Here is a 27,372-nt window from a genome sequence, read left to right as displayed (position 1 = left end):
CTCTCGCGCGGCTTCCCGCGCCGGCCGCCCCGCGATGGGCCCACGTGACCGCGCGCCTGGTAGCCGGGGAGCGAGGGGCGCGGGGGCTGAAGTGTGTGTGCGCGCGTGCGTACGTGCGCGCCCGCCCGCCTACTCAAGTGGCCAGGCGGGGTTCGGCCTGCGCTCGGGGTACCTCCGCCACGGTCTTCAGTCGTGACTCTTCTAGGCGGAAGCGTGGAGACGAGCCTGAGCGTCACAGGCTCCCCACACACAACCGCGTGACCCGGGGACTTTCCCCAGGGTGTGCAAAAGCACAGCACTGCCTCACCTCGGGGGTGGGGGTGGGGGAAGGATGCGCCCGCGTGTTCGCGGGGAGAGGGGTGGGGGCGCTGGGCCAAGGAGGCTGAGCCGGTGGAGCCTGGGAGGGGAGGCGGGCTGGGTGGGGTGGGGCATGGCGGGGGAAGTGACTCAAGGCCAGAGGCGGACAGGCCCATGGCAGGCAGAGTGGGGGGGAGCGCGGGGAATGGGCGACCCCGGACCGGCTGGCGGCGCACGGGACAGGGCGAGGGTGCCGGCGCCCCCAGAACGCGGGGGACGAACCGAGAGGGAAGGCCTAGCTGCTGAGCCCTCCGGGGCAGGGGTCTGACATCTGGACGGAGTGGGAAAACAGCATCCTGCCCTTGGGGAGTCGGGAGGAGCCCAGTCCCATCCAGCTGTGCAAACAGGAGGAGGAGGAGGTCCCAAGCCTACCCTTGGGAGAGGGGCGAGAGGGGTGGTAAAGCCGCCGCCGCGCCGGCCCCCGCGGTGCGGGTTGCGCCAGCCTCCCCGGAGCCCGACGCAGAAACTTGTTGCAAACAAACAGGCGACCGCGGGTGCCCCTAGCAGCCAGCGGCGGAGTGGGTGGGCGGGCGAGAGGGAGGGGAAGGCTGGCGGACGCCGCAGCGAACTGGTGGGCAGACCCGGAGTCGCCGCGTAAGCGGGGCCGGCTCAGTGCGGTGCGGCAGGCGCGGCTGTGCGGCAGCGGAAGTCCTTTGTTGCAGCACAGTCCCTGGCAGAGCCAGAGCCTCTCCGCGCAGCCCAACCCGAACGCCGCGCGCCGCCGCCACTGCAGCTCGCGGCCCCTTCGCCTCCGCCCGCCTTTCCCGTGGCTGATTTGCCTTAAACTCCCTAAAACCTCCGCAGCCCCGGTTCCTGCTGCGGCCGGTGAGTATCTGCCAGTTGTGGGGCTATTTGCGCAACTTTGGCCCGGGCGGGAGGACGCGGGCCGCGGGCCTGGCGGAGTGCGGGGCCGGAGCGGTGCCGACCTGTGCGGGGATCCTGAGCGCGGAGGACGCGCCGCGAGGAGCCGGCGACGGGCGGCTGCCGGGCAGCCTGCTCGATCCCGCCGTTCGCCGGCGCGCTTGGTCTGGGACGTGCGGCCTCCCTGGGTCGGAGGCGAAGCCCCCGTGGAGACTAGTTCCCAAATTAGTTACCTTCTTTTACCTTTCTTTCTCAGTCTTTATTTTTTGGGGGGGGAGGGGAGGGGAGGTGTAGACGGGAGGCGGGAGGACTCGGTTGATTGACGTGCCTAGAGCCCGCTTCTCTCAACTTACAGCTGCGGCTCCTCGGCGGGTGGGAGGGGAAGTGTCCCGGAGCCCGAGGCCGCAGACTTGGGCGCGCTCCGAGGGAGGAGGCGTAAGAGCCGTGCAAATTCTTGCCACGCTCTTTTTCACCCCCTCTTGCCGGCACACACGCTTTTTGTTCAGTAAAAAGTAGTGGGTCTCGGGTTTGGGAATTTTCGGTGGAAAAGATGTTTCTTGGGAAGAACGTGCTTTCGAGTCCAATGGTGGGCGTTTGCTAGAAGTTCTGTTAGTGTTCGGCAAATGTGTTGGGTGTAGATCGGGAGTCGTTACCACTAAAATATGTAGGCTTGGGTCTGAGCTCAGCCACCCTCCCAGTCTTAGGTAAACTAAGCAACGAACGCGTCTGGAAGATCTGAAAGGTTGACATGACCTTTTCCAAATTGGGAGCGTCGGGGAGAGGTCCATGAAAGTCCTTGATGTTTTCTGGGGACAGGTATTTGTATGTGTGTAATAATAACGACTCCAGTCGAGCTTAAACGTGGTAGGTACGCGCAGATTCTCCACTGGCCTGAGTGTATTTCCGTACGGTATGTCTCACTGTCTCAGGGCAGGAAAACTTAACAGGAACGATTTTCTCAAACCCAAGGAGTGGTTCCAGCCTTTTTGAGGCGACTTAGAATCAGTTTCATGATTTGAAGTTCAAGGCACTTTGGAGCAGAAATGGTGAAGGATGCAGTTCTCATGTTAACCTCAAAGCAATCACTATCTTCTCCTTTGAAACGAAGAAATTCGATTCTATGAAATTTTGTCAGTGCAAATGGATATGATGGGGAGAATTGGGATACAAAAAAATGAAGCTTGAATGATGGCTGGCCATCACAACCTCAAAATTTTTGATTCACTTGCTGGCTTTCTAATAAAGTCTCAATAACTGAATGGCTTTGGGAGCTAGATGGGGGCTTCCTCATCTTAGAGAAAATTGAAACGTAGTGGACATGAAACTATTTTCAAAGATCAATAAAGACAGTCTGCAGTAGAGTCTTTAACATCTTACATTCATTTTAAGAGATTTCTCCATTACGACCAAATTTTCAGTGTAGAATAACTCAGGTTGAGTGGCCTTTCCTGAAGCCTTTCTATTCTTCCCATTCCAATGGGATGCCCTACTTTGGGGGAGTAGTGGGGGAGCCCTGGTGCATCATTGTCAGAAAAAAAGAAACCATATTTAACCAGGACTTTAGCAGGGCATGAGCACAGTCTCAGCCACTTGCTCTTGACCTTGTGTTTTGATTTCACATTAACAGTGCTAAATTTTTGTACTGTTTCTTTATTCTCCTCTTTTGCCAGGCTCTGGAGAAGATAAGTGCATAGAGCTTTTTAAGAGTGTCTCTGTGTTCCTTGGAGCACCATTTCCTATCCTAATGTGCAGGAGAAAAGAAGTGCCTGCTTTCAGGCCTCTCCTCCTCTAGCCAGGAAAGTGCTAAGCCTTTGCTATTAACCTCTGGCCCAAAGGGGAAACAACCATTTGGGATATAAAGGCAGAAAAGTTTCCGTAGATTTTTATTTTTAAGCTGTAATCTGTTGTCTTCCAAAAAAAATTGAGTTGTATTTGAAAAACATCTGCTTGAGAGGTCACTTCGGTCTCTATAGGATGTTTTCTCTTGATTTTTTTTTTCTTGTGCTAGTATATTTTACCCTGAAATATTGACATTGTTATATGCTTTTATGTGAACCAAATTAAAAGTGATTCATGTATATTCTTTTTTTTTCTCAAAATGGAAATACTTATAAAACCCATGCTCTATGTAAAAATTCAACCTATACTAGAGTACATAAAATACAAAAATGAAAATCATTCTGATTGCCACTTCCCAGAGATAACTGTTAGTAGTCAATACCTTGTTTAAAACAAGAAGAGGCAACATTTGATCATAACTGTGCTGTTGTATATGCCTCACCCTGCCTAAGGATGGTGTGTGATGATTCATGGCCTTATGTTCTCTATTCCCTATTCAGGTTGGTGAGAATTGACTAGGTGGAGAAAAGGAATGTTTTGCATTGGACTGGTTTAAAATTCGATGATCAAGTAACAGACGTGAGCGTTTAAATATAACAGGATTGCTATTTTAAGTTTGTCCTTATGAAGTATTTACCTCGGTGGTCTAGTTCTCACACTTTTTCGGGCTAATGATGATGTCCAGCCTCTGATGGGTTGATTTATACTGGCCAAACTCATTTAAAAAACCCAGAAGCTTCATATTTGTAGAGAGTTTCATAATTCCATAGTTGGGAGGCAAGGAGTGGCTATATTTGCCATGAAGATATCCCTGTGCTGATATTCCTGTGCTGATATGGGTGTGAAGGCTTCCCCTTGATCAGTATCTAGAGGATCTAGAGGTAGCAGCATGCCAAATGTCAAAGAAAGAGAATTCGAATGAAGAAGGGAATTAATGACTGTGCAGTTTTTAGATGTGGCATGGGAGGAGACGGCACATATTTCAGATAGATTTCTAACTATACTTACATTGTGGCTTGTATGGTAACTACAAGAGATCTTAGTCAAAGTACAGAATCATTTATTACTTAGCCTGGCAAGTAAGAAGAATGAGTGTGAAGTGGTTGATGATATTCTGAAAACAAAGCCCCAAAATAGTACATAGAAGTTTAATCACAGCATTATTTGATGTTCGGGACATGAGTTTTTTTACACTACTCTTGCATTGAGTTTAAAATCGTTTTCCAAATAATATTGGAAAATTAAAGAATTAAATCACCAACCAGATTTTTCATTTGTTATCTTTGTGAGGTACACATAATCCTTTTTTCAAGATAACTAAAGAGTTCCATCTCCACTTTACATCTTACAGTATTAGGGAAGGGCTTGTTCTGATAGGCCGTGGGAGTCAGCAGATGGAAGAGGAGATGGGGCGGGGGCAGGGCATTCCGCATGCAGTATGGGGCTGTGTGAGAGTGGGTGACTGGGAGGCTCAGGACGTTCCAAAGCAGCACTTCAGTTAATAGTCATTGCCAGGAAGAGTGTTGTCTGGCTTATAAAAGCTGAAACTCAGGGTTCTGAATCAAGACTCCAGAGTTCGAGTCCCATCTTCTACTTAGAAGATGAGCACTTCAGTATCAACCACTAAACTTATTCACAAAATGAGGATAATGAAAATACCTGTCTCAGGATTGTTGTGAGAATCGGTTGTTTAATGTATGGGAAATTGCTTTGTAAATTTTTGACCACTATGTAAAAGTTGCCATGACTGAAATCATGCAAAAAATTGAGTGCCTGGCAGGCTCATTCGGTGGAGCATGTGACTCTTGATCTCAGGGTCATGACTTTGAGCCCCTTGGTAGGTTGTAGAGATTACAAGGAAGGAAGGAAGGAATTGATAAGCAAAATAAAACACCTATTTCAACATTTATTCTTTCAAAATTGATCAAATGTCAACTAAATGCCAAGCAGTTGTTAAAGGTTCTGGGGGATACAGTGATGACTAAGACAATGCCTTGATCTCAAGGAGCTTCCAGCAAAGCAAGGGAGCCACATAATTATAATCCCTGCCAAGAGTGTGGTGATAGACACAACACTCAGTTTGGATGATACATTTTTTTGTCATCATATAGTTGTAGGTAGGGTCTGTTTTGGAAGCACAGAAGAGGGGCATCTGCATTATCCTGGGATCAGGGGAAAAAAAAAAAAAACACTTCCCAAAGAGAGTGAGCTGGACATCGAAAAGGTTCTAAGCAAAGGGAATAGCATAGCATATATGAAAGCATGCAGGCTTTTGCTGTGGTAGGTCCTGGGTATGAAGGGGAATCTTAAAATAGATTGAAGGCTTAAAAAATGAAGTTAAGCTTCTTAGAATGAACACACTTTTTTATGATACTCTTTTTATTGGTTTCAGTTTGTTGACTTTTAATTAGATAAGAGTGAAATTTCCAGGGTTTTGGTTGGAATTAAATAAGAAAAAGGTGGCTGTGATTGGAAAAATTGGAGACAATACAAATTAAAAAGATGTGTGTATCTGCTGAGGGAAGGAGCCTGGGTAGCACTTCCCATTGTCTTAGAGCTGCCTCACCAGCTGCTCCTTCAGGAGCATTGACTGAATACTTACTATATTGCACAGAAACAAGCTAACAGCCTTGCCTTCAGTTGGTCATAATCTAGTGGGGAGACCTATGGACAGACACATAGATAACTGTGGTAGCCAATTTTTATTTAGCATTTACTCCTTGACAGCCACTGCCTGTGATAACTCTAAACACTAGGAAGGATTATCATCCCCATTCTCAGTTGAGAGAATTGAGGCACAAATTGCTTATGCAGCCTGCTCAAGGTCACACACCTAATAAGTGGCAAAGCCAGAATTTGAACCCAGGCAATCTGGTTAGTCTGTGCTTTAACACCTACCTTATGTTACTGTTCTGATGATTAAAATATAGCGTAATAAGTGCAAAATAAAGAGATGATAAAGAGTAATATCAAAACCTAAAATAGTGGGAGAGGGAGGTATTACAGAAGGTTTTCTGGAGGAGGTGATAAACCGATTCTTAGATATGTGGGAGGTTCAGGCAGAAGAACCAGTCGGGAATGAATAAAAATAGAGGTAAGAAATACATTAAGTATTTCTTGGGGTGGGGCAGAGTGGAGAGGGCAAGCAGTTTTATGCTACTTGAACATGAAGTTTGAAGCAAGAAGTAGCCAAACATAAGACTAGATGGGTGGACACTGTTGGCTTTTGTATGCTTTGCTAAGGAGTTTGTACTTTAGCCTGAGGATATGTGAAGAGAACCATAGAAGGGTTTAAGCAGAATGATATGGTCTGTTTTTTGTTCTTTATTAATTGTTTGAGGGTGAAGGATAGATTTGAGGAATGAGTTAAGGAGCCTGTTGTAATAACGCAGGAGTGATGTTGAGGCCTCAGGAGGGCAGGGAAGGTAGGCATGGAATAGTGGGGCAGTTTTGAGAAATACTAGGAAATTGGTGAGACTTAATAGTTAACTATTAAGGGAGGGAGAAGTCCTAGGTGACTGCCAAGTAGCCTGGGTGATTGGTGCATGGCACTGCCTGCAGAGACAGAGAATAAAGGGGGAGGAGCAGATTTAGGTGGGTCCCGAAGTCACAGAGGCACTTTGGAATAGATGTGAGTTCCACAAAATGAACCCTAAGAATACCGAGAATACCAATGCCACGTGCAAAAAAAGTGACTTCCTGGTAAAGCTGCTTTTTGCTGAGAGAAGCCTACTGTTCACATGGTGCTCTCTAGTGGTCAGAAGATGCCATGTTGCCTCTTTAAGATGAACAGATCAAAATTTAGAGACTGCCTGGATTAAATACTTTTCTACTTCTTTTTTTCTTTAAGATTTATTTATTTATTTGACAGCGTGTCGAGCACGAGTGGGGGAAGGGGCAGAGGGAGAGAATTCTGAAGTGGAATCATGAGCACGGAGCCTGATGCAGCGCCCAATCCCAGGAGGACCCTGAGATCATGAGCTGAGTGAAACCAAGAGTCCGATGCTTAACCATTTGAGCCACCCAGGTGCTCCTTGCTTCTCCTTCTGGAGGGAGAGAGAAATATTCCAGAAGCCACTATGTTCACTTTGCTTTCTATGTGGATAAATTTATTTCCTAGACCTAGCTGCTTACCTATAGTAACAACTCACTTATTCAGAAGTTATTTGGTTGGCAACCTCAGCTATCCAGTCCCCTGGCCAGAAACAAGACTAAAGCAAATTAAAACAGCATGAAAGCAATTAAAACAGATGAAACAAAGTGCAGGAATTAAAATCTTATCTTACAGATCACTTCCCTAGGTCCTCTCAGAAAAATTATGTAAATTCAGCTTCAGTGAGTTTTTGTCTAATTTCATAACCCATAACAGATTGAAATGGTGGGCAGCGGGGGATCAGCACCCTTTTTAGAAGTGATAGCTGTTGGCTTGACAAGCAAGGAGGCAGAAAAATACTAACCAGCCAACAAACCACAAACTCCCAAAGCACAACAGTCTCAGGCCATTTTGTGTAGGTGCAAACAACCCTTGCCAATTTGAATAGCTCCTGTATTTCGGTAAAACACGATGCAGAGGAGAAAGCAGACAACCAGTTGGTTCTGTACTCAGGGACCAGGATTGAAGAGCCAAGGGCCTTTAGTCAGCCACTAAAACTGGAAGTGACCTTGAGCATGTCTCTGAACCTCTTAGGGCCTCTGTTTTCTCATCTATAAAGCATCGGGTTGAACTTGATCACTTTGTAAAATTCTATGAACTATGTTCGCAATGATGACATTAATACTTAAGGAAAATTGTATTATGCTTGACTAAAAAGGCAAGAAGAAATTGTTGTCTCTAATTGATATGAGAACTCTGAGGATTATGATTATCCTTATATTATAGATGAGAAAAGCGGGTTTAAAGAGGTAAAGATGTTTCCTCATAGCTAAATAAGTGGTAGAGTTGGTATCCAAATCTGTTGGTGCCTGCTTCCTGAGCTCTTTATAATACTTCCATTTGAACAAGCATGCATTGAGTGCCAACTATGTGGGCAGTGTGTGCTAGGCACAAGGGTCACAAAGGCCATTAAGTCTCATCCTTGCCCTTGACCTTTGGAGGTCAATGAGGTAGGCATTGCTGTATGATACCTCTGTTAGTACAAATGATAAAAGTCATGCTATAGCACTGTTAGGACTGATGTAAAGCTACATTAGGGTTTTAAAAGATTTTAGGGTGTGAGCATAGAACTGACTCACCATTTATAGCATTGTTTCTATGGGAATATGTGTTTCAAGTTTCAAATAACTAACTTAAAAATAAAGTTTTGGAACATAACCCAATTATAATTTCAGAACTTCCTGTGCTAAGTACTGAATTTACAGTCTAATAACCAGCCAGAATGCCTGTTCTAAAAAGTGAAAAAATTTTAACCTTGATTGTGTCTGTCATTTAAGTGCCTTGAAGCAAAAGTTTTTATCTTTAGGAGCATCTACAAAACTGGTTCTTCCTGGAAATTTCAAGGAGAAAACCTAAGGAACTTAACTAAGTTTAGACATTGGACCGTATACTCTGGAAAATCGTATTCTAGGAAATAATTTCGCCAGAGTGACCTTATTTTTATAGGTGACAAAATCACTGAGGCCATGATCTCAGGCTCAAGAGTCCTATTGCTTGTGTTCTAATCCCACCAAGTCCTCTGTGGCCTCACAGAAGTTATATAACATTGTGTACAAATACACGTTATATATACACACACACTCACACACACACACATATATATGTATGCATATGCACCCCTCCACACACACACACCTGCTTAGACTAGAGCCTGACCGTTGATAGTAAGGCTTAACAAATATTGGCTATTCCCATTATTGTTGTATTACAGTTGTCATTTACTCTACCTCCATCTACCAGTTCAGTAAAGCATATGTTTTCCCTCCCATTACATTTTCATGCTTTTGCTTATGCTGCTGTGTACCCCTCTCCCAGTTCTTTACCTACACGCTTATGCAGATACCTGAAATGCCTTTCCCCTTGCCTTCTGTTTTTCTCTATGCTACTTATTCATTAAGGTTTCACTCAAGTCCTACATCCTTCCTAAAGCCCACTGTTCTAGTACAATCATGCTTTTTCCCCCCTCTAACTCTTGCTGAACTTTATTCAGTATAATTTAATACTTAATTATTCTCAGATTGTTTCTTGGTTCAAAATTTAATCCTCGTATGTAATTGGCTCTATGTTTACCATCCTTCTCCACCCTCTACTTCAATGCTTTATGCAGTGTTAGGAACGTGTAGGTATTCAACACATTCTGATACTCTGATTTATTAACATAAGAGAATCCTTTCATTTCACTTGGGGCCTTTTTTTTTTTTTTTAATGTTACGTTAGTCACCATACAGTACATCATTAGTTTTTGATGTAGTGTTCCATGATTCATTATTTGCATATAACACCCAGTGCTCCATGCAACACGTGCCCTCCTTAATACCCATCATCTCGGGCCCTTTAAAAGGATAGTCTATAACCTTCAAATTAAATCCATATACCTATATCCAATCATATAAGGCACAGAAATAGGTATGAGAAAATGAATGTATATATCTAAATGATCTTTCAGATCCAAAGGTAATTGTTAGTAGTGCAGAGATTGGGGCACTGAATCAAGAGTGTAATGCTAGGCTCTGCTGCAGATTCTCACTGAGGCTATGCAAATTGTCCCCAGGAGAGCCTCCTTGGTCTTTGGCACACATTAAAAGGAGATTATTTGCTTTACAGAAGGAGTCACTCCAAAATTGTAACTGTAAGTTATTTCTTCATTCAGTTCATATGCTCATTTATAGGCCCTTCAGTTATCATTTGACTAAGGCAGAGGCAAAAGAAACTTTCAGCAAAGCTGTTTTTTCCAATTTAAGAGATTTATGAAGGAAACGTCTTTCTGATACTATGTCAGTGAGAAATTTACTGAAATAGCTTACACGGTGTAACTTAGGGAACACGTCTACTGAATAAGACTGGATGCACCTCTACAGATAAAACAGCATTGTAGGTAGAGTTCAGATGTGGGTAGGCGCTTATGGAAGAGCACCCGGCCAGTAAACCCTGTATTAAGGACTCCTGCCCAGTCTTAGCTGAGTGTTCTTTGCAGAAGGGCACATTACATAGTCCCAGGTGGTTCGTGCCCACCTGGGTGGTCAGGAGTCTGTCCTGTAATCCTAGTACCTACTTTACCACAGTTAACTATCCCCTTGATACACTGTTTAACAGTCTTAGATCTTTGCCCTTCTATGAAATAAGAATGTTGGACCAGATTAGATCTCTCTGAACTAAAAAATCTGTGGGTATCTGAATTAATATGCTGAATGCACTTGGCGGCTGTTTTTGAATGAGATGAAACTGTCAAACTAAAAATTTTAAAAATCAGTGTAAAATGTTTGGCATCACCTAACTCCTTTCTCTTCCGGGAGAACTGCCTGCATACAGATATCCTCCTGGCCTTAGAACCCTTGGCTTCGGATCACATTGGAAGTCCTACTCTCCTGCAGTCCTTGACTTCTAGCTGTAATAAACTTGTTTCACCAATGATACAGCTAGTAACACAAAAGCAATCACAGATTTCAGTTACAAAGACAAGAACAGCTAAACCCTGACGCGCTGTTGGTGGGGATGCAACCTGGTGCAGCCACTGTGAGAAACAGCATGGAGGTTCCTCAAAAAGTTAAAAATAGAACTACCCTATGACCCCTCAATTGCACTTCTGGGTGTTTACTCAAAGAATACAAAAAGACTAATTCTTTTTTTTAAGATTTTATTTATTTGAGAGAGAGAATGCACGAGCGGGGTAGGGTCAGAGGGAGAAGCAGGCTTCCCACTGAGCAGGGAGCCCGATGCGGGACTTGATCCCGGGACTCCAGGATCATGACCTGAGCTGAAGGCAGTTGCTTAACCACCTGAGCCACCCAGGCACCCCAAAAACACTAATTCAAAGGGAAATATGCACCCCTGTGATTAGAGCAGCATTACTTAGGATAACCAAGATATGGAAGCAGCCCAAGTGTCCATTAGTTGATAAATGGATAAAGAGGATGTGGTATATATACACAATGGAATATTATTCAACCATAAAAAAAGAATGAATTTTTGCCATTTGCAATGACATGGATGGCGCTAGAGAGTATAATGCTAAGTGAAATAAATCAGAGAAAGACAAATAACAGATGATTTTATTCATATGTGGAATTTAAGATACAAAACAAATGAGCAAAGGGGAAAAAAAGAGAGGCAAACCAAGAAACAGACTCTCAACTCTAGAGAACAAACTGATGGTTCCCAGAGGGGAGGTGGGTGGGGGGATGGGTGAAATAGGTGATGGGGATCAAGGAGCGCACTTGTGATGAGCACCAGGTGTTGTATGCAGGTGTTGAATCACACCTGAAACTAGTATAACACTTGTATGTTTACTGGAATTAAAACAAGAACAGCTAAAATATAAGCAATCCTTTTATTTAAAACGTTTGCAAGCTTTACTATAAGATAAAGTTAAGGTTTTTTTGGTAGGATTATTAAGGATATCAAAAAATTGAAAGGAGAAAACTGCTTTTGGAATTTGAGTGAAATTGTTTTTAATTAAGTGAATGAATTTTTAAAATTTTAATGCAAAAATTATTCCCAAGAGATAAGCTAAAAGTCTCACAGGAATTTAGATCCCTCACCCCTGGTTCCATGCCCTTCTTTTCCGTTTCTGGGGGTTTGTTTTGTTTTGTTTTGTGTTATTAGTAGGCCTTCTCCAGGCTTTTCTGAGTGAGGTGTAACAAGAACAAAGTTGTTGGCACTACTATGTGTAGGACTGCTATGAACAGTTACCCTACCTTTTAAAGTCCATTTTACTGGAACATGGATGTTTGCGTAATGAGGTCAGCCTAGAAGCTGTAGCGTTAGCATGAATTTTGTTCAGCCTCAAGCTCTGAGGGGAAGGTAGGGATGTAGACAGACATCTGAAGACAGTGGGATTCACACCCACGCCTTTCTGACCCAGAGCCCTTCTTCGTTCTCTCCACCAGAGCATGGTGCCTTCTTCCACAGAGGAGGTACTTTACTGAATACATGTTGACTGAAGTCACTGATGTAGAAAAAGTCAGGATTCTCCTCAGTGATGGCTCCTCGAGATCACAGAATACTGGTGCTATTGTCGATCCCTGGTACTTTATGTATAGCGTCTGGCATCCAGAGCACTCCGTGCATATTTGTTGCATTAACAGATGTGCATTAAAATGCCGTTGATGCTCCTGTTTTTGTGTTTTGCTTAGGTTAACACAGAATTTATTTTTACTGCCGTAATTGAATTGTGGCTACAGCTGTAGCAGTGCCTGTCACACTGGTGGTGTATGTCGTTGCACCAGGTTTGGTGGCTGGCCATAAAACTGCTTTCCATTAGATTAGAAGAGTTCTTGGAACTTTTAAGCTCTTTATGTCATTATTTTAAGCACAGGAGATTTAAAACCTGAAAGTCCTTACAGATTAACTGCTGGCTTTCTTCTACTGGACTCCTGCTTAGAAGGAAATTTTAAGGTTATCTAGTCAAACTTAGCTCCTGATGCTTGGATAAGCAACTGCCAGTCTTACTTCCATTAATTATCACATGTCAAGAACTGTATGTTTTACACATTGCTTCTACGAATCCTCATGTTTGATGTGTTATTTGACATATTATTATCCCCACTTTGACAGTTCAGGAAACTTGGGGTCAGTGAAGATAAATAAGGTGGCAAAGCCAGATTGGAACTCAGGTCTTTCAGATCCAAAGCCTGTGTTCTTTTCCTTCTATTATACTGTCCTCAGTGACATTTCATCCCTCTTCCATGCAGGGCATCCATTGTCCTCCAAAAGAGTTTGTTTCATTTTTTAACAACTCTTATTACTAAAAATTTTTTTTGAGATAACATCTATCCTTCTGCCTCTTTCTCTTTATTACCCATTAAAGTTCTCTCTGAATCCCACAGAATGACTGTAGACCTAGAAATTTCATCTTATATAAAATGGGTTTAGGGTCAGCATTTGTGTGTGTGTTTTTCTTTTTTTTTTTTTTCCCCACCCTTTAAGGTTTTGTTGTTTGGATTCGTTTTATATACTTTTTAAAGGCCACGTGATAGTGAATTTTAGGTAGTGGATTTACCTTGGTAAAGGTGGATTTACCTTGGCTCACTTACAACTCCCTTATTACCAGGCATTTCAATTTATAAATAACATATTGATGAGTATCTTTGTGCATATATTGCTTTTTGTATTTAGGTACATACTGAGCATGCTTCCTCATTGGGTACAGACATCTGATTTACAGAAGGTTGAAAAGGTTGAAAGATTGTACCTATTTGACATGCTTCACCTGGCTTACAAAAATGGTACAGTGGTTGCAATTTTAAGAAGGCAGTAGGTCTCATTATAGGCCACCTTCCTTTCTAGAGGCACATCCCTGGCTGTGCAACTCTCTGTCATTAGGCAGGAAGAACAGGAAGAAGGAGGTAGGATAGGTCTTCAGGTAGTGGGGAAAAGGGGTATGTAATCCACATGTGATTTGTGATGAACAGATAAAAAGCAAGTGGAAATAAGCTGTAGATACCTCTTAATTACCACTGCAGGGATTCAAGGATTTGGGCACTGAAGAGTGAACATTTTATTTCTCTGAACAGCTTGTTAAATGTTCTTTTTATGCTCAGTTTGTGTAGGAACTTGTTTTAGGTAGAAGATAGATTCTGAAGTTTTATGTATACAGATTAAAAATTGAGGCTAAAACTGGATCTTATTTTAGTTTTATAATATAACGGATAGGGCTTCTAATGCTTTTAATGTTTTCCTCTCCCTCTTTACCCAAAGTCAACTCACTACATTAATATTATTTATAATGTCTACCATATGTTCAGTGAAGAAAACTAGTTGCAGAAAGGTATATATAGAATGATACCATTTAGGGGGTGCCTGGCTGGCTCAGTTGGTTAAGCATCTGCCTTCAGCTTAGGTCATGATCCCAGAGTCCTGTGATCAAGCCCCGCGTCGGGTCGGGCTCCCTGCTCTGCGGGGAGCCTCCTTCTCCCTCTCCTTGTAGCTCCCCCAGCTTGTGCTCTCTCTCTGTCAAATAAATGAATAAAATCTTTAAAAAAAAAAAAAAAGGATGATACCATTTAGGTTAAGAAAAAACAGACACACACACTGCAAGAGCAAAAACTATGTACTTGGGCACATAATAGGTACTCAATATCTGTTGACTCTGTATGGATACATATAAACAGATCTGAAGATACACAATCCAGAGTGTTTGGAGACGTTACCTCTGGGAAGAGGTATGTGACCTAAGGTGTGTTTTTATTCTATTTATATATTTTAATTTTTTGCACATGTTACTTTGTATACTTTTTTTTAACAATTAAAAAATGAAGAAAAATTTACCATTTAAGGATAGACACCTCCTTCCCTAATGGATCCACTGCCTTGTTATACCCTAAAGTGCATGCCCAGCGATATAAGACATATTCTGACTCTACAGAATGACTGCTTCCCTAATAATCAAGAAAAAAGGCATTGATCAAACCTATTTGCTTGTGGCCATTTCCATATAATCTAATAAGCATTTTAAATAGAATTTTTTCTATGGAAATTTTCAAACATACAAAAATAGAATTATACCTGTCTCCCAGCCTCAGTAGTTATCAACATATGGCCAATCTTGTATCATCTATTGCCCCCACACCCACCTCACTGGATTATTTTCTAGTGTATTTTAATCTTTTTTTTTTTAAAGATTTTATTTATTTATTTGAAAGAGACACAGTGAGAGAAGGAACACAAGCAGGGGGAGTGGGAGAGGGAGAAGCAGGCTTCCCGCCGAGCAGGGAGCCCAACGTGGGGCTCGATCCCAGGACCCCGGGATCATGACCTGAGCCGAAGGCAGATAGATGCTCAATGACTGAGCCACCCAGGAGCCCCTCTAGTGTATTTTAGATTATATCATTTCATCTATAAATATGTCAGTATGTATATATAAAAGATAGGGACTCTTTTTAACACAACCAAAATACACTCATCACACTTAAAAAATGAGCAATAGTTCCTTAATATCAATTTTGTGAGAAGTTTTTAATACTCTGTAATTTAGTTATGTACTTTCAGTCTAAGTTGCTATTTTATTTACTTTCACTGTTTGTATCCTTCAGGTACTTTTAAACTTTTTCCTTTCACATTTAGCATATATTTTCCCCCATAGAGGTGTGATGAAACCAAAATGATGGTTTTTGCTTCGGATACTTTAGCTTGTGTTTTCTTAAAATCAAAATGAGAAGCTTGAATAAATGGCTGTGTTACCTTCATCTTCACATCTGAAAAATGATTCAGGTGTATATTACTGAGTTTTGCTACATTAGAATGGAGAGCCATTTATACCTTTATTGTGATAGCAAAATCACGCACGTCCCAGTGTCTGATCAAAGTGATTCTTCTTTTCAAGTGCTTTTCTAAAGATATCTTGTCTGACTTTAATGCTTTTGTTTCACATAGGTCTCTAAATAATAGAAGATGGCAAAGCCCAGCCACAGCAGCTACGTCCTCCAGCAGCTGAACAACCAGAGGGAGTGGGGTTTTCTCTGTGACTGTTGCATTGCCATCGACGACATTTACTTTCAAGCGCACAAAGCCGTTCTGGCTGCCTGTAGCTCCTACTTTAGAATGTTTTTCATGAACCACCAGCACAGCACCGCACAGCTGAATCTCAGCAACATGAAAATCAGTGCCGAGTGTTTTGATCTCATTTTGCAGTTTATGTACTTAGGAAAGATTATGACTGCACCCTCCAGTTTTGAGCAGTTTAAAGTGGCGATGAACTACCTGCAGCTGTACAACGTTCCCGACTGCTTAGAAGACATTCAGGATGCAGACTGTTCTAGTTCAAAATGTTCATCTTCTGCTTCCAGCAAACAGAACAGCAAAATGATATTTGGGGTAAGAATGTATGAAGACACAGTGGCTAGAAATGGCAGTGAAGCCAACAGGTGGTGTGCAGAGCCAAGTTCAACAGTAAATACACCACACAATAGAGAGCCTGATGAAGAGTCTTTACAGTTAGGCAATTTTCCCGAACCACTATTTGATGTATGTAAAAAAAGTTCTGTGTCCAAATTATCAGCTCCGAAAGAACGCGTGTCACGGCGCTTTGGACGGAGTTTTACCTGTGATAGTTGTGGATTTGGCTTTAGCTGTGAAAAATTGTTAGATGAGCATGTACTAACCTGTACTAACAGACATTCGTACCAAAACACAAGATCCTATCACAGAATAGTGGATATAAGAGATGGAAAAGATGGTACTATCAAAGCCGAATTTGGTGAAAAGGAATCTTCTAAAGCGTTTTCCACACAGACAGACAAATACAGAGGAGACACCAGCCAGGCTGCTGATGATTCGACTTCAACCACCGGAAGCCGAAAAAGTAGCACAGTGGAGTCTGAACTAGCCAACGAGGAAAAAAGCAGAGCTGCTGAGAGGAAAAGAATCATTATCAAGATGGAGCCGGAAGATATTCCCACAGATGAACTGAAAGACTTTAACATTATTAAAGTGACTGATAAAGACTGTAATGAGTCCACTGACAACGACGAATTAGAAGATGAACCTGAAGAGCCATTTTATAGATACTATGTGGAAGAAGATATCGGTATTAAGAAAAGTGGTAGGAAAACTCTAAAACCTCGAATGTCGATAAATGCTGATGAAAGGGGTGGTTTAGAAAATATAAGGCCCCCTAACAATAGCAGTCCAGTACAGGAGGATCCCGAAAATGCATCCTGTGAGCTCTGCGGACTCACAATAACGGAGGAGGACCTGTCCTCTCATTACTTAGCCAAACACATCGAAAATATCTGTGCATGTGGGAAATGTGGACAGATCCTCGTTAAGGGGAGGCAGCTTCAGGAACATGCTCAAAGATGTGGGGAACCCCAGGATCTGACAATGAACGGGTTAGGAAATACGGAGGAGAAGATGGACATGGAAGAGAATCCTGATGAGCAGTCAGAAATAAGAGATATGTTTGTGGAAATGTTGGATGATTTTAGGGACAATCATTTCCAGATAAACAGTATCCAAAAAAAGCAGTTATTTAAACATTCTGCCTGTCCTTTTCGATGTCCTAATTGTGGCCAGCGTTTTGAAACTGAAAATCTAGTGGTTGAACATATGTCTAGCTGCCTAGACCAGGATGTGTTTAAGAGTGCCATCATGGAAGAAAATGAAAGAGATCACAGACGAAAGCATTTTTGTAATCTCTGTGGAAAAGGATTTTATCAGCGGTGTCACTTAAGAGAACACTATACTGTTCATACTAAGGAAAAACAGTTTGTTTGTCAGACATGTGGAAAGCAGTTTTTAAGAGAACGTCAGTTGCGACTGCACAATGATATGCACAAAGGCATGGCCAGGTATGTCTGTTCCATTTGTGATCAAGGCAACTTCAGAAAACATGACCATGTACGGCATATGATTTCTCATTTATCTGCTGGTGAGACTATATGCCAGGTCTGCTTTCAGATATTCCCAAATAATGAACAGTTGGAACAGCACATGGATGTTCATCTGTATACATGTGGAATATGTGGAGCAAAGTTTAATTTGAGGAAAGATATGAGATCACATTATAATGCCAAGCATTTGAAAAGAACATAAGTGATCTTCTACTGTACTAATGTTTAGTTGATAGCAGACAAAACACCAAAGCAAAGGATATGAGCTATTTAGAAATTGATCTTATAAGATGAATTGTTGGGAAAAAATTTCAAGGCCCTTTTACCTTTAATATTTTTGTTTAGGATCTTAAGTATCTACATTTTAGGTGTTATTAAATGTTTATCATTTTTGTTATTTCTTAATAGAATTCTTTGATTTTAGTTTGTTTTAGCTATGATTAAAATTACTTTTCAATGTAGACTACAAGTGGTTGTTACCTCTTCAATGACTATTAAACTTTAGTTTTTTTAATCATAAGGTGATGACTTTACTATTTCTATGTGGGTTTTTTTTTTTTTTAAGGTTATCCTGTGAAATTTTAAATCCAACGTCATTGGCCATTCATGTTTATTTAAAAAACTTTTTTTAAGTAATTAGTTCTTTGAAACTATCTCATCTACTTTTAGCTTCTTTTTTTTTGTAAGTTGAACAGTGATTTAGCCACTGTTTATTCCCCCCTTCTTATCAATGAAATTCATATTCTTAAATTGACATGCTTATTAGGCAGGTTAGGTGCATTGACTCTAAACTTGAAGGTTGACATGGGCTCAAACTTGGCCTAAAAACATTGATGGACCTGAGGAAATTCCTATAAATGAATATTTCCTATAATTGATAAAATATTATCATTTAATAATCACATTTAAAACTTATATTAAGTGTAAAACCCAATGACTTTACCTCACTTGAGAAATTAGTGGGGACAAGTCATTTTGTTTTGTGATATGAAATTTAACTATGATAGTTAATTAAAAAGACATATCTTGTATTCATTTAAAATAATTTAAGATATTCTGATTTCTAAAGTGTGTTAGTTTATCAATTATTTTTGTTTATAAATAGACTTTAATAGCTCTCTAGGAATATGACATCTAAAGGAAAATGATTTTTCACCTTTAAAATTACATACTTTTGGAACTTACTTTGAGATTTGAGAAAGCTGCCATGTATATTGATAAATCAAATAAAATAAAGAAATCAATTACAAATCTGGTTGTTCTATAAAAGTAGACTGTGGAAAAAAATGTCTTGTGTTTTATACTAAAATTTGGAGGAAATGTGTTGTGGCAAATTGCAGTTTTATCACCATGCTCCTTTTTTTTTTTTCTGTAAAGGACTACAAAATTTGAGCACTATAAAATAATCACAGAGCATATAAGTGGAAATAGTTTATCACTTTTTCAAGTAGTATTGTTAGGTGTTGCTGACACAGGGTCTATATGAATTACATGTGAATTAAAACACTGGCAAAACTGACCCCACCAATAAACACATCTATTGAATAGAATGCCTTTTAATGTGAATTACTTGCATTGTAATACCCTTCTCATAATGAAAGGGATTTAAATAACATCTGTATTTAAAGTATAATTTTGTAATTATGAACAGTAACTTCACAACATTGCTCTTTTTGTTTACATTGGATTTTTAAGATATGCAAGTCATATTTTTCTATACAATTTGCATAAAAGAATACATTGCCAAGAGAATTGAGAGACATATTGACTAACATCTAGTTGAAAGAGAATAGAGCACAGTGTGAGCTCAGAGATTTGTGGGGATACACTGTGGTGTTAAGAAAAAATAGGAATAGTACAGGAGGTGTGTGGTATGAGAAAATAATGGGAAATGGAGATGGGGGAAATACACTAAAAGATAAATGAGAAGTAAGGAGTTTTTTTAAAAAGCCACATAGCAGGGGCGCCTTGGTGGCTCAGTCGTTAAGCGTCTGCCTTCAGCTCAGGTCATGATCCCAGGGTCCTGGGATCGAGCCCCACGTCGGGCTCCCTGCTTGGCGGGAAGCCTGCTTCTCCCTCTCCCACTCGCCTTGCTTGTGTTCCCTCTCTCGCTGTGTCTCTCTCTGTCAAATAAATAAATTAAATATCTTAAAAAAAAAAAAGCCACATAGCAGAAAAAGCAGGAAAAGTGATTCATCTTAGCCTTGGACACAGTAGTTTATCAAGGAATTCAATCTGAAATGACCTTAAATGAAATATGGTGTATACATTACTGATAGGAACCTGCTAAAAGTTCTGTAACAAACCCAGAGACCATCAGAGGCTTGTCTAAAGAGAGAAGATAAACTCACTCCAAATTTCTAAACTATTTATATAGTATCTTAGGTAGACATAATTTTTAGGGGGATCACTTTTTTCCATGACCCTCATGAAAATCTATTGCAATGGCTTCCCACCATTAAAGAATAGGGTTCTTTCTAAATACTACCATGCTGTAAAAAGGGTTATATGTTCCATTAGGAAAAGGGGGGAGGGATAATTTAGTGTTTTGACAGTACTAACAGTCAACAATTAGCAAGCAAATATATAAACATTGAACATGATCTAACTTTACATAACTGAGACGTTTATGGTTTCACAAAGCACCACCTCACCATGCTGTCTCCTCCCAGTTTCATATTACACAGGACACCTTGTGTCGTGTTTTGGAACTAGCTATAGGGCAGCACAGGCTTCTGTAAGTGTCATGTACAGGTTTTCCTTATGAAGGCAGAGAGTACATTTAAAGGGTTCTTGCCTCTTAAGGGGAATGAAAAATGTCTGACACCGCTCTCCAACCCAGTTTCCTCTGACTTTCTTCCTCTGCTGGGGTTACAGAGCTGTACCTCCTTGCTATTGCTTCTTGCCCTCCATGCTGGGAAGGCAATGAATCAACATTGTGGAAGCTGCCTTCTCAATTTATGTAATTAGGCTCCAAATCCAAAAAATGAAAGGAAAATCTAGACAGATCGATGAGGAAGCTTATGTCTTACAGAATCTTGCTTAAAGGGCCTGTTAGTTCTCCAGCAAGAAATCCTGGAGAAATGGAGTCAGAGCCTAAATAAGCTTGTCACTAGTTAGAGTGCAACTCAGAGGTTTATAATTCTTTAGTAACAGGACTAAAAATCTCAGATTAATAAAGCACAACAGGGCGGCAGTGGAGTAGGACTCAGAAATTTATCTTAATCTCTCCCATATTTTTAAAGTAAAAATATTTAGAGAAATGACTCTCATGCATAAAATGATACACGGCTAATGTTTAACGTATGAAGTTTGAATATGGACAAAACTTAGGAGAAAGTACGTAAGTATCCCAGGGGCTAGTTATAAAACTAAAAGAATTAAAATAAGGAGAGACTTGGCTAGGGCAGTCAGAGCATCAGTTAAAAGGAAAAACAATAGACTGAAATGAAAAATCATATTTAAGTACCGTAGTTGAGAACAAAAATGTAAAAGTTGAATAAAAAACATTTGGAATTGTCTAGGTGAGAGTAGAGATTTAAGTAATTTGAAAGGTTAAAATAATATTGATACATTAAAATAATTACAGCTATAAAATGCCTAATAAAACAATTGCTGTGAACATGCCAAGGATGTGCCTAAATACTAGAGATGATATACCAACTTTTATATTCTAAAAAACTGGGAAGAGAGACTGGTGGTGGTTGGCAGCTTTCTCCCTGGTTAAACAATACTTGTTCCTCTACACCCCTAGTTAAGGAACTTACATATTTAATAGATGCCTGGAAAATCCCCCCAAAGAACCAACTTAACAGTTAAAACTTGCCATCGTTAACAAAAAGGTAAACTAGTATCAATCGTAAGAAAAAACCTGAATGTGTATGTACACATTGAAAATAAAGAAATTTGGTGTATTTCTTAATTTTTAATGGGTTTTATGAGTTAACATTTTTTTTTTTCGCCATTAATCTACTTGATCAGTTCCTCATCTTTCCTCACCAGCCCCACCTCCTCTGTAACAAATGCTTCTAGAATGGTGATAAATGCCAGTGTTGTGCAGGCACCCTAACCTTAACAACGCCTAGGATTCCAGGGTGCCAAAAAGCTCTGTGAGGACATAGCCTTGGGAAAGGCCCCCCACCCCCATCTCCTTGATACTTGAGGTATAGTGCACAGGGTGACAGGGTCCATGCCACTGAACTGAAGCAAGTAGGGTTCTTTTGGGTGTTAAGAGCCTGAAGCTGCTGCCCAGATTTGGACGCCTGTGATCCGTCCATCCTAGAGCTCTCACTGAGTAAGCCTGGCATCCGTTTGGTAGTGTTCTTTAGGCTCTGCTAAGTGCTTTACAATACACAATGTTAATTAAATCTCACAGCTGTATGAGGTAAGTATTATTCTAATTTTCCAGATGGGGCACTGAGGTTGAGAGAGACTGGAGTATTTTTCCCAAGATCACACACAAATTAAACACTAGAGCTGGAGTTTGAGCCTAGACCTCTTTGATTTCCGTGTGCCTGTACTTAAGCACTAAGCCACATACCTCACCTCCCAAGAGGTACAAAGAAGGGCCTTTTCAGCCTAGGAACACAGGTTATCAAGCTCCTATGAAACTCTGTGCTCCATGTTCATCATCTGTGGTCTGCTGTGCCTGGTAAGGTAGTGGGTACCTAATGAACATGTTGGATAATGTGAAAATATATCAGTTGGAAACAAAACTATCTATTGGAATGGGTCACTCAGAATGATGTTTTAGAAATAAATACTAAATATTGACATGGTTTAATTTTCCTTTATTTAAACTTAAACCTTTAGTGGTATTATCAGCCATTTTGGAGGGCCCATTGTTAAGTGCTCAAAAAAAAACTTAGTTTGAATTCAACTTCTATATTTCTACCTCTGTGACTTTTTTCCCTTCTTGTTTTCCCTATTCCTGACCTTTATGTTTTAATCTCCAGCCAATCACCATTTTACTGATTATGAGACTGATGAGTTCAATCATTCAAATCATTTGAAAATATTCCCAAGAAAAACCAGGACCCCAGAATAACCAGTTTCCTCTTTTTGTCTTAATAGATGATGTTGATAAGAAAATTGTCATTTCTTTGGGTAAAAAAACAAAACAAAATCCCTAACTGCCATATTGTGATTGATTAAAGTTTATAATCTAAGTTTGTCTAAAAACAAAGGTTATTATTCTAGCTATTTATAATTCAAATACCAAAAATATTTAGTGTTAACTTATAAAGACAGTCTTACTCATAAAAGAAATGAAAGATAATTACAGGAAACAGCTGTTTATGCACCTTAACATAGCAGCAAACATGAACATTTAATGCTTTAAGTGAAACAATCCCCCTCCCAATCTAATCTGATTTTAACTTTATGCATCTATTGCCTGATTTCTAAAACCTATGCAATAGGTTTTACTACTGCTATATTAAATTTACTACTTTAATGGTCTTTCTACCATCTGCCAAATGTTATTTTTTAAGTGAAAACAGAAAAATAAGGTAATGAAGACTCCACAGATGATGTCTATATAATCACTTAGGTGGCCCACTTTCATTGCCTCTGTCAAACTCAAGGACATATTACTTGGTAACATATGGGTAGAGTCTCCTACTAAAACCAGATGAAATTTAGCTACTTACAAATTTATCTGCTGACAAAAGGCAAAGATGCAAGGATTCAAAATGCAAGGACTTTTGGGTCTGTGAGTATTAGTAAATATGAATATTAACTAAATGACAATAGCAGCTTGTGAACTCATGCTAATTTTGAACTAATTTAATACCACTTACATGTTTATATTCATATGCTTAGTTGACTTTAGCATTAAGAAGCTTAAGTCCTATTTATTTCCTTTTATTTAGGAGAACCAAATCATTGAGGTCCATTGGTAGTGACAGAATTGTTCATCCTTCCTATCAAAATCTACCACAGATCACTAGGGGGCAGAAGCCATTATAATTTCTCATTATCTTACTCATTTGCAGAAAAGATGGTGTGAAGATTACAATCCAGTACTTGGCTCCGAATTGAATGTATCAATATACTAATCACCATTTCAATAAGAAGGCACAAGAAACTCTAGGGCCAGGAGGATGACAAATATGTAAAAGACATTTCATTTCAGAATTAGGAATATTAACAATTTTATGTGAGAAAATTTGCATAACCCTCTGTACTTACCTATTTGAGAAAGGAATACAGTCAGGTAGACAGCCTATGAAGCCCCCAATTAAGCTTTATTTTGAAAGTTACTATGTTGTTTTTAGGATACTTAAACCAATTGCTTATACCAGTCAGAATCAGCCGAGCTCATTTTTAGATGACAGAAATATAATTCCGTCCAGATTATGAAAGTCATCTTTTCTTTCAAATACTTATGCATTCCCTGATGTGGGACAAAATATTTTAAAACACAATCACTTTGTTAAAAAAAAAAACTAGGGCAAAGCGTTGTTGCAAAAAATATAATTCTACCCAGAATCACTGGGGCAGTTTAGGAGAGTTATGATCTTAGGAACTGGAAGGAAAACTCCTCGGTGTGTGTATGTGTGTACTTCATTTTCATTTGCAGAGTGTACAACATTTAATATTTGAAGAAAACAATGTTAGCTTGATGGGTGAAGGCACTCAGTAAAAAGAACATGAACTTTTAAATTTGTTGGATCTATCTTTCAACCAGAGATTTACCATTAACAAGTTGAAGTACATTGAGGGGCACCTGGCTGATTCAGTTGGTAGAGCATGTGGTGCTTGATCTTGGGCTCATGAGTTCAAGCCCCACCTTGGGTGTAGAGATTATTTACATAAGTAAACTTAAAAAAAAAGTTAAAGTACATTGTATGTAAAACTATTTGATTTGAAGGAAGACACTTCCTAACTGCTTCCTTCCTCCCTACTTTCCTCTACCTGGCTGACCTCCTATCTTTTCATATGGCATGTGTCCTACCCATTCTAGCTTAAATCATGCAAGAAAACAGAAAGTGCCCTTAAAGCTGAAGAATTATATTAGTAATAGGAACACCTTATATTTGAAGGGTACGATGAGTTACATTAAGGAAGAAATTAAATAAATTTAAGTCCCAGGAACTATGCTTTCATTCCCATTCTTTGTTGTAGTAATGCTGTGCTGGCCTGGTGCCAAAAGCCATGAAATTCTGACCTAAGAATTATGTTGTATCTTGTAAAGCAGTCAACTTGTAATACTATTTTTCTTGAGAGTTTTGTCTTTTTCTGTGTGGCAGTGGTGAAATAGGGCCTTCTAAACCTCTGGAGAAGTGAGATCTGAATTTGGAGAGGACATGGGGAAGAATCAATCTTCAACAGATAATCTTTAAGTCCAGACCCAGGAATATCAGATCTGAAGTGACACCATCTTTTCTGTCTTCCTGACAAACCTCATCAATCCCAAAAGTTCCAGTTTCAAGGATCCAAGAAAACTCAGTAAAGATCACTTTGGAATCACTTTGCTGTGACAAAATTGATTCATGGTGACTCTCCTAGTATTTGTGGAAAATCTGCTCAAGAAAAGTAACTAAAATATTCTTATGACATCAGTGGTTAAAGCTACACTAAGATGAAACTCTATATGCTAATTATCTTCCATGGTCCCTTCTAAAATAAAAGGGCTTACTAGGCAATAAATATATTATAAAAAGATAATAACATATCTGTGTAACACATATAATCCTAAACTTAAAATAATCTGAATCACAGTTTATATATTATGAAATGTAGTTAGACAATTAAAAAAATTATACCCCAGAATCTGTAGTTTAGAGTATAAATAAAAAGATGTGGGTACAGAGAAAAAAAATGTGAGACCAATATTTTAACAAGATAATGTAGTTATTACTCATTGTAATGTAACATTTGCCCTTCCTCTTTTTCACTGTATATATCAGTCACAAACTTGATTATTAATATTAATGAAGTTCCCTTTTAAGACTGTTAACTTGAAGGAAAAACAGAAGTGGTTATTACTTCAATAGTGGTAGATTTTCATAAATCACAGACAACAAAAAGAATGTATCTTAAGACACATTATTTTCTTCTGAACTTAGCAATATAATCTAATAATGTAGAATGAGTTTCTGTTAAATATTTATTCTTGGTGTTAATGTATAATACCGTTATTTCTCAGCTTTCAAATTTCAAGATAAAACTCAACCGAGTATTGAGTGAAACAATGATTTCTGTGTTTTTAAAAACCTTTCCCTAGGAAATGAAATGTTTGATGAGATTTTAACCTGGCTTCAAATAATTTGTTTTATAAATATATGCTCATAAACACGTTTCTTAACCATATGACTCTTATAGCCATATTATTTCCTTATTGTGAATATACTTGTAGTTTTACTTTTGGTTAACTGTCTATCCAATTCATTATTATTATTATTTTGTTTCTTATGCAGTATCATGTTATATATTTTCAGAAATGCTTATTTTGTTTTTATATCTATTTCTTCAAATGTTTTAATAAGGAGTTACACAAAGAAATCTAACTTAGAGTATACATAATAGTATATGCAGACGTAAAGTCATTTAAAATCTCTAGCTATAAAGTGGGATGATAACTTAAATATTCATTCTACTAATCAGACTAACAAAAAATTAGATAAAGTTAGTTAGAATGTGATAGTGGGTATAGGGGCCTGAAGGGAGAAGAGAAATCCACTAAAGACTTCAAATTCATATGAGTTCAACTGCTTCAAGAGAAATAAGTTTAGAAAAGTGTTAGATTATACAAAACAAAAACAAAATAAAAAACTATAGCTAATCTCTTGGGAACCATATAAAACGGCAGACTTCTAACAAGTAGGAAACAGACAAGATAAAAGATTACTGATAATTAAAGGTACCAGATCAATATAGCAGAGATTCAACAAATAATTTTTGACTGACTGGTAAAAGTAGATTCAGAAAAGGAATATGAATTGAATTTTGACTGTACTAAACTACAAATGTAATGAATTACAATAATTATACGTGATATAAATGCATTCTATAATGTGATTATTTTCTGTATATCAGTATAAAATGGAGTTACTGAGTTATATGGGAAATTTGTTACATTTTTTCAATCCATTGCTTTTACCTAATAAAATTTCCTCCTCTATGTTCAGAAGTCAAACTGTCTGTATATTACTTTTATTTATACTGTTTTTTTTTTCAACCTGGCTCTTTTATAAAATTATTTGTCTGAAAAGTTAATATCAACTCCTTCCATTCTCTAATACAAAAACAATAAAATATCTGATACAGCTAATTTTGGTGTTCCTGAGCAGCTTAAGAAGTATACAAAACAGGGGTACCTGGGTGGCTCACTCTTGATCTCAGCTCAGGTTTTGATTTCAGGGTTTTGAGTTCAAGTCCCATGTTGGGCTCCACACTGTGGTATGGAGCCTACTTAAAAATAAGAAAAAAAAAAATTTTTTTTACGTGCACAAAACAAATTAACTAAAATTCCTATTGCTAAATCCTGGTTTCTTCTATATGGAATGATTGAAAAAGTACTCTCTCATGGCAAACATAGATGGCAACAAATTAATTAGGTTTCCTCATAATATGAAAAGAAATATTTATAAAAAATCCGCTGACATAGTATTTCAGAGGGTTAATTTTCAAAATAACAATTTACTCAGAGAAATAACTTCCTTCTCAATATAATTCATTTTATTTTCAGGTTAAGAGTTTAATAAGTTGCCCCCCTCCAAAGTGATCAGCAAAGAGTATTCTCTTCATTTCAGTCCAGTCCCCAAAGATGATTGAGATAATTGCACAGAATTTAGTAAGTATTAACAATTACGACAATATTGGGTCAGA

General features: G+C 39.3%; 1 protein-coding gene and 1 non-coding gene across 4 annotated transcripts; one reads left to right on the top strand and one right to left on the bottom strand.

Moving 5' to 3' along the window:
* Window positions 1-5: 5 nt before the first annotated feature.
* ZBTB1 (zinc finger and BTB domain containing 1) lies at window positions 6-24,907 on the top strand. Of its 3 annotated transcripts, XM_021701339.1 has the most exons (3): window positions 904-1,182; window positions 15,581-17,496; window positions 24,792-24,907. In XM_021701339.1, exons 2-3 carry the CDS (start codon window positions 15,599-15,601, stop codon window positions 24,826-24,828), a joined length of 1,935 nt encoding a protein of 644 aa, XP_021557014.1. In that variant the 5' UTR covers window positions 904-1,182; window positions 15,581-15,598; the 3' UTR covers window positions 24,829-24,907. The 3 variants fall into 3 exon arrangements, with proteins under 3 accessions (XP_021557013.1, XP_021557014.1, XP_021557012.1); XM_021701338.1 differs by lacking the exons at window positions 904-1,182; window positions 24,792-24,907 and adding an exon at window positions 6-59 and having other exon boundaries at window positions 15,581-19,103; XM_021701337.1 differs by lacking the exon at window positions 24,792-24,907 and having other exon boundaries at window positions 15,581-19,103.
* A 2,355-nt stretch (window positions 24,908-27,262) lies between these two features.
* Window positions 27,263-27,331, bottom strand: LOC123325960. The gene has a single exon (XR_006540793.1). It is a non-coding gene; the product is annotated as a small nucleolar RNA SNORD2 (small nucleolar RNA).
* Window positions 27,332-27,372: the final 41 nt, after the last annotated feature.

The sequence above is a fragment of the Neomonachus schauinslandi genome, chromosome 9, assembly GCF_002201575.2.
Source record: "Neomonachus schauinslandi chromosome 9, ASM220157v2, whole genome shotgun sequence".
NCBI classification, from domain to species: Eukaryota; Metazoa; Chordata; class Mammalia; order Carnivora; family Phocidae; genus Neomonachus; species Neomonachus schauinslandi.
Note: the sequence above shows the minus strand (reverse complement) of the source record. Positions and strands in the feature narration are given on the sequence as shown.

What these genes read in the sequence shown, in the direction of transcription:
- ZBTB1 (XM_021701338.1), top strand. Translation starts at nt 15,599, where the DNA reads ATGGCAAAGCCCAGCCACAGCAGCTACGTCCTCCAGCAGCTGAACAAC.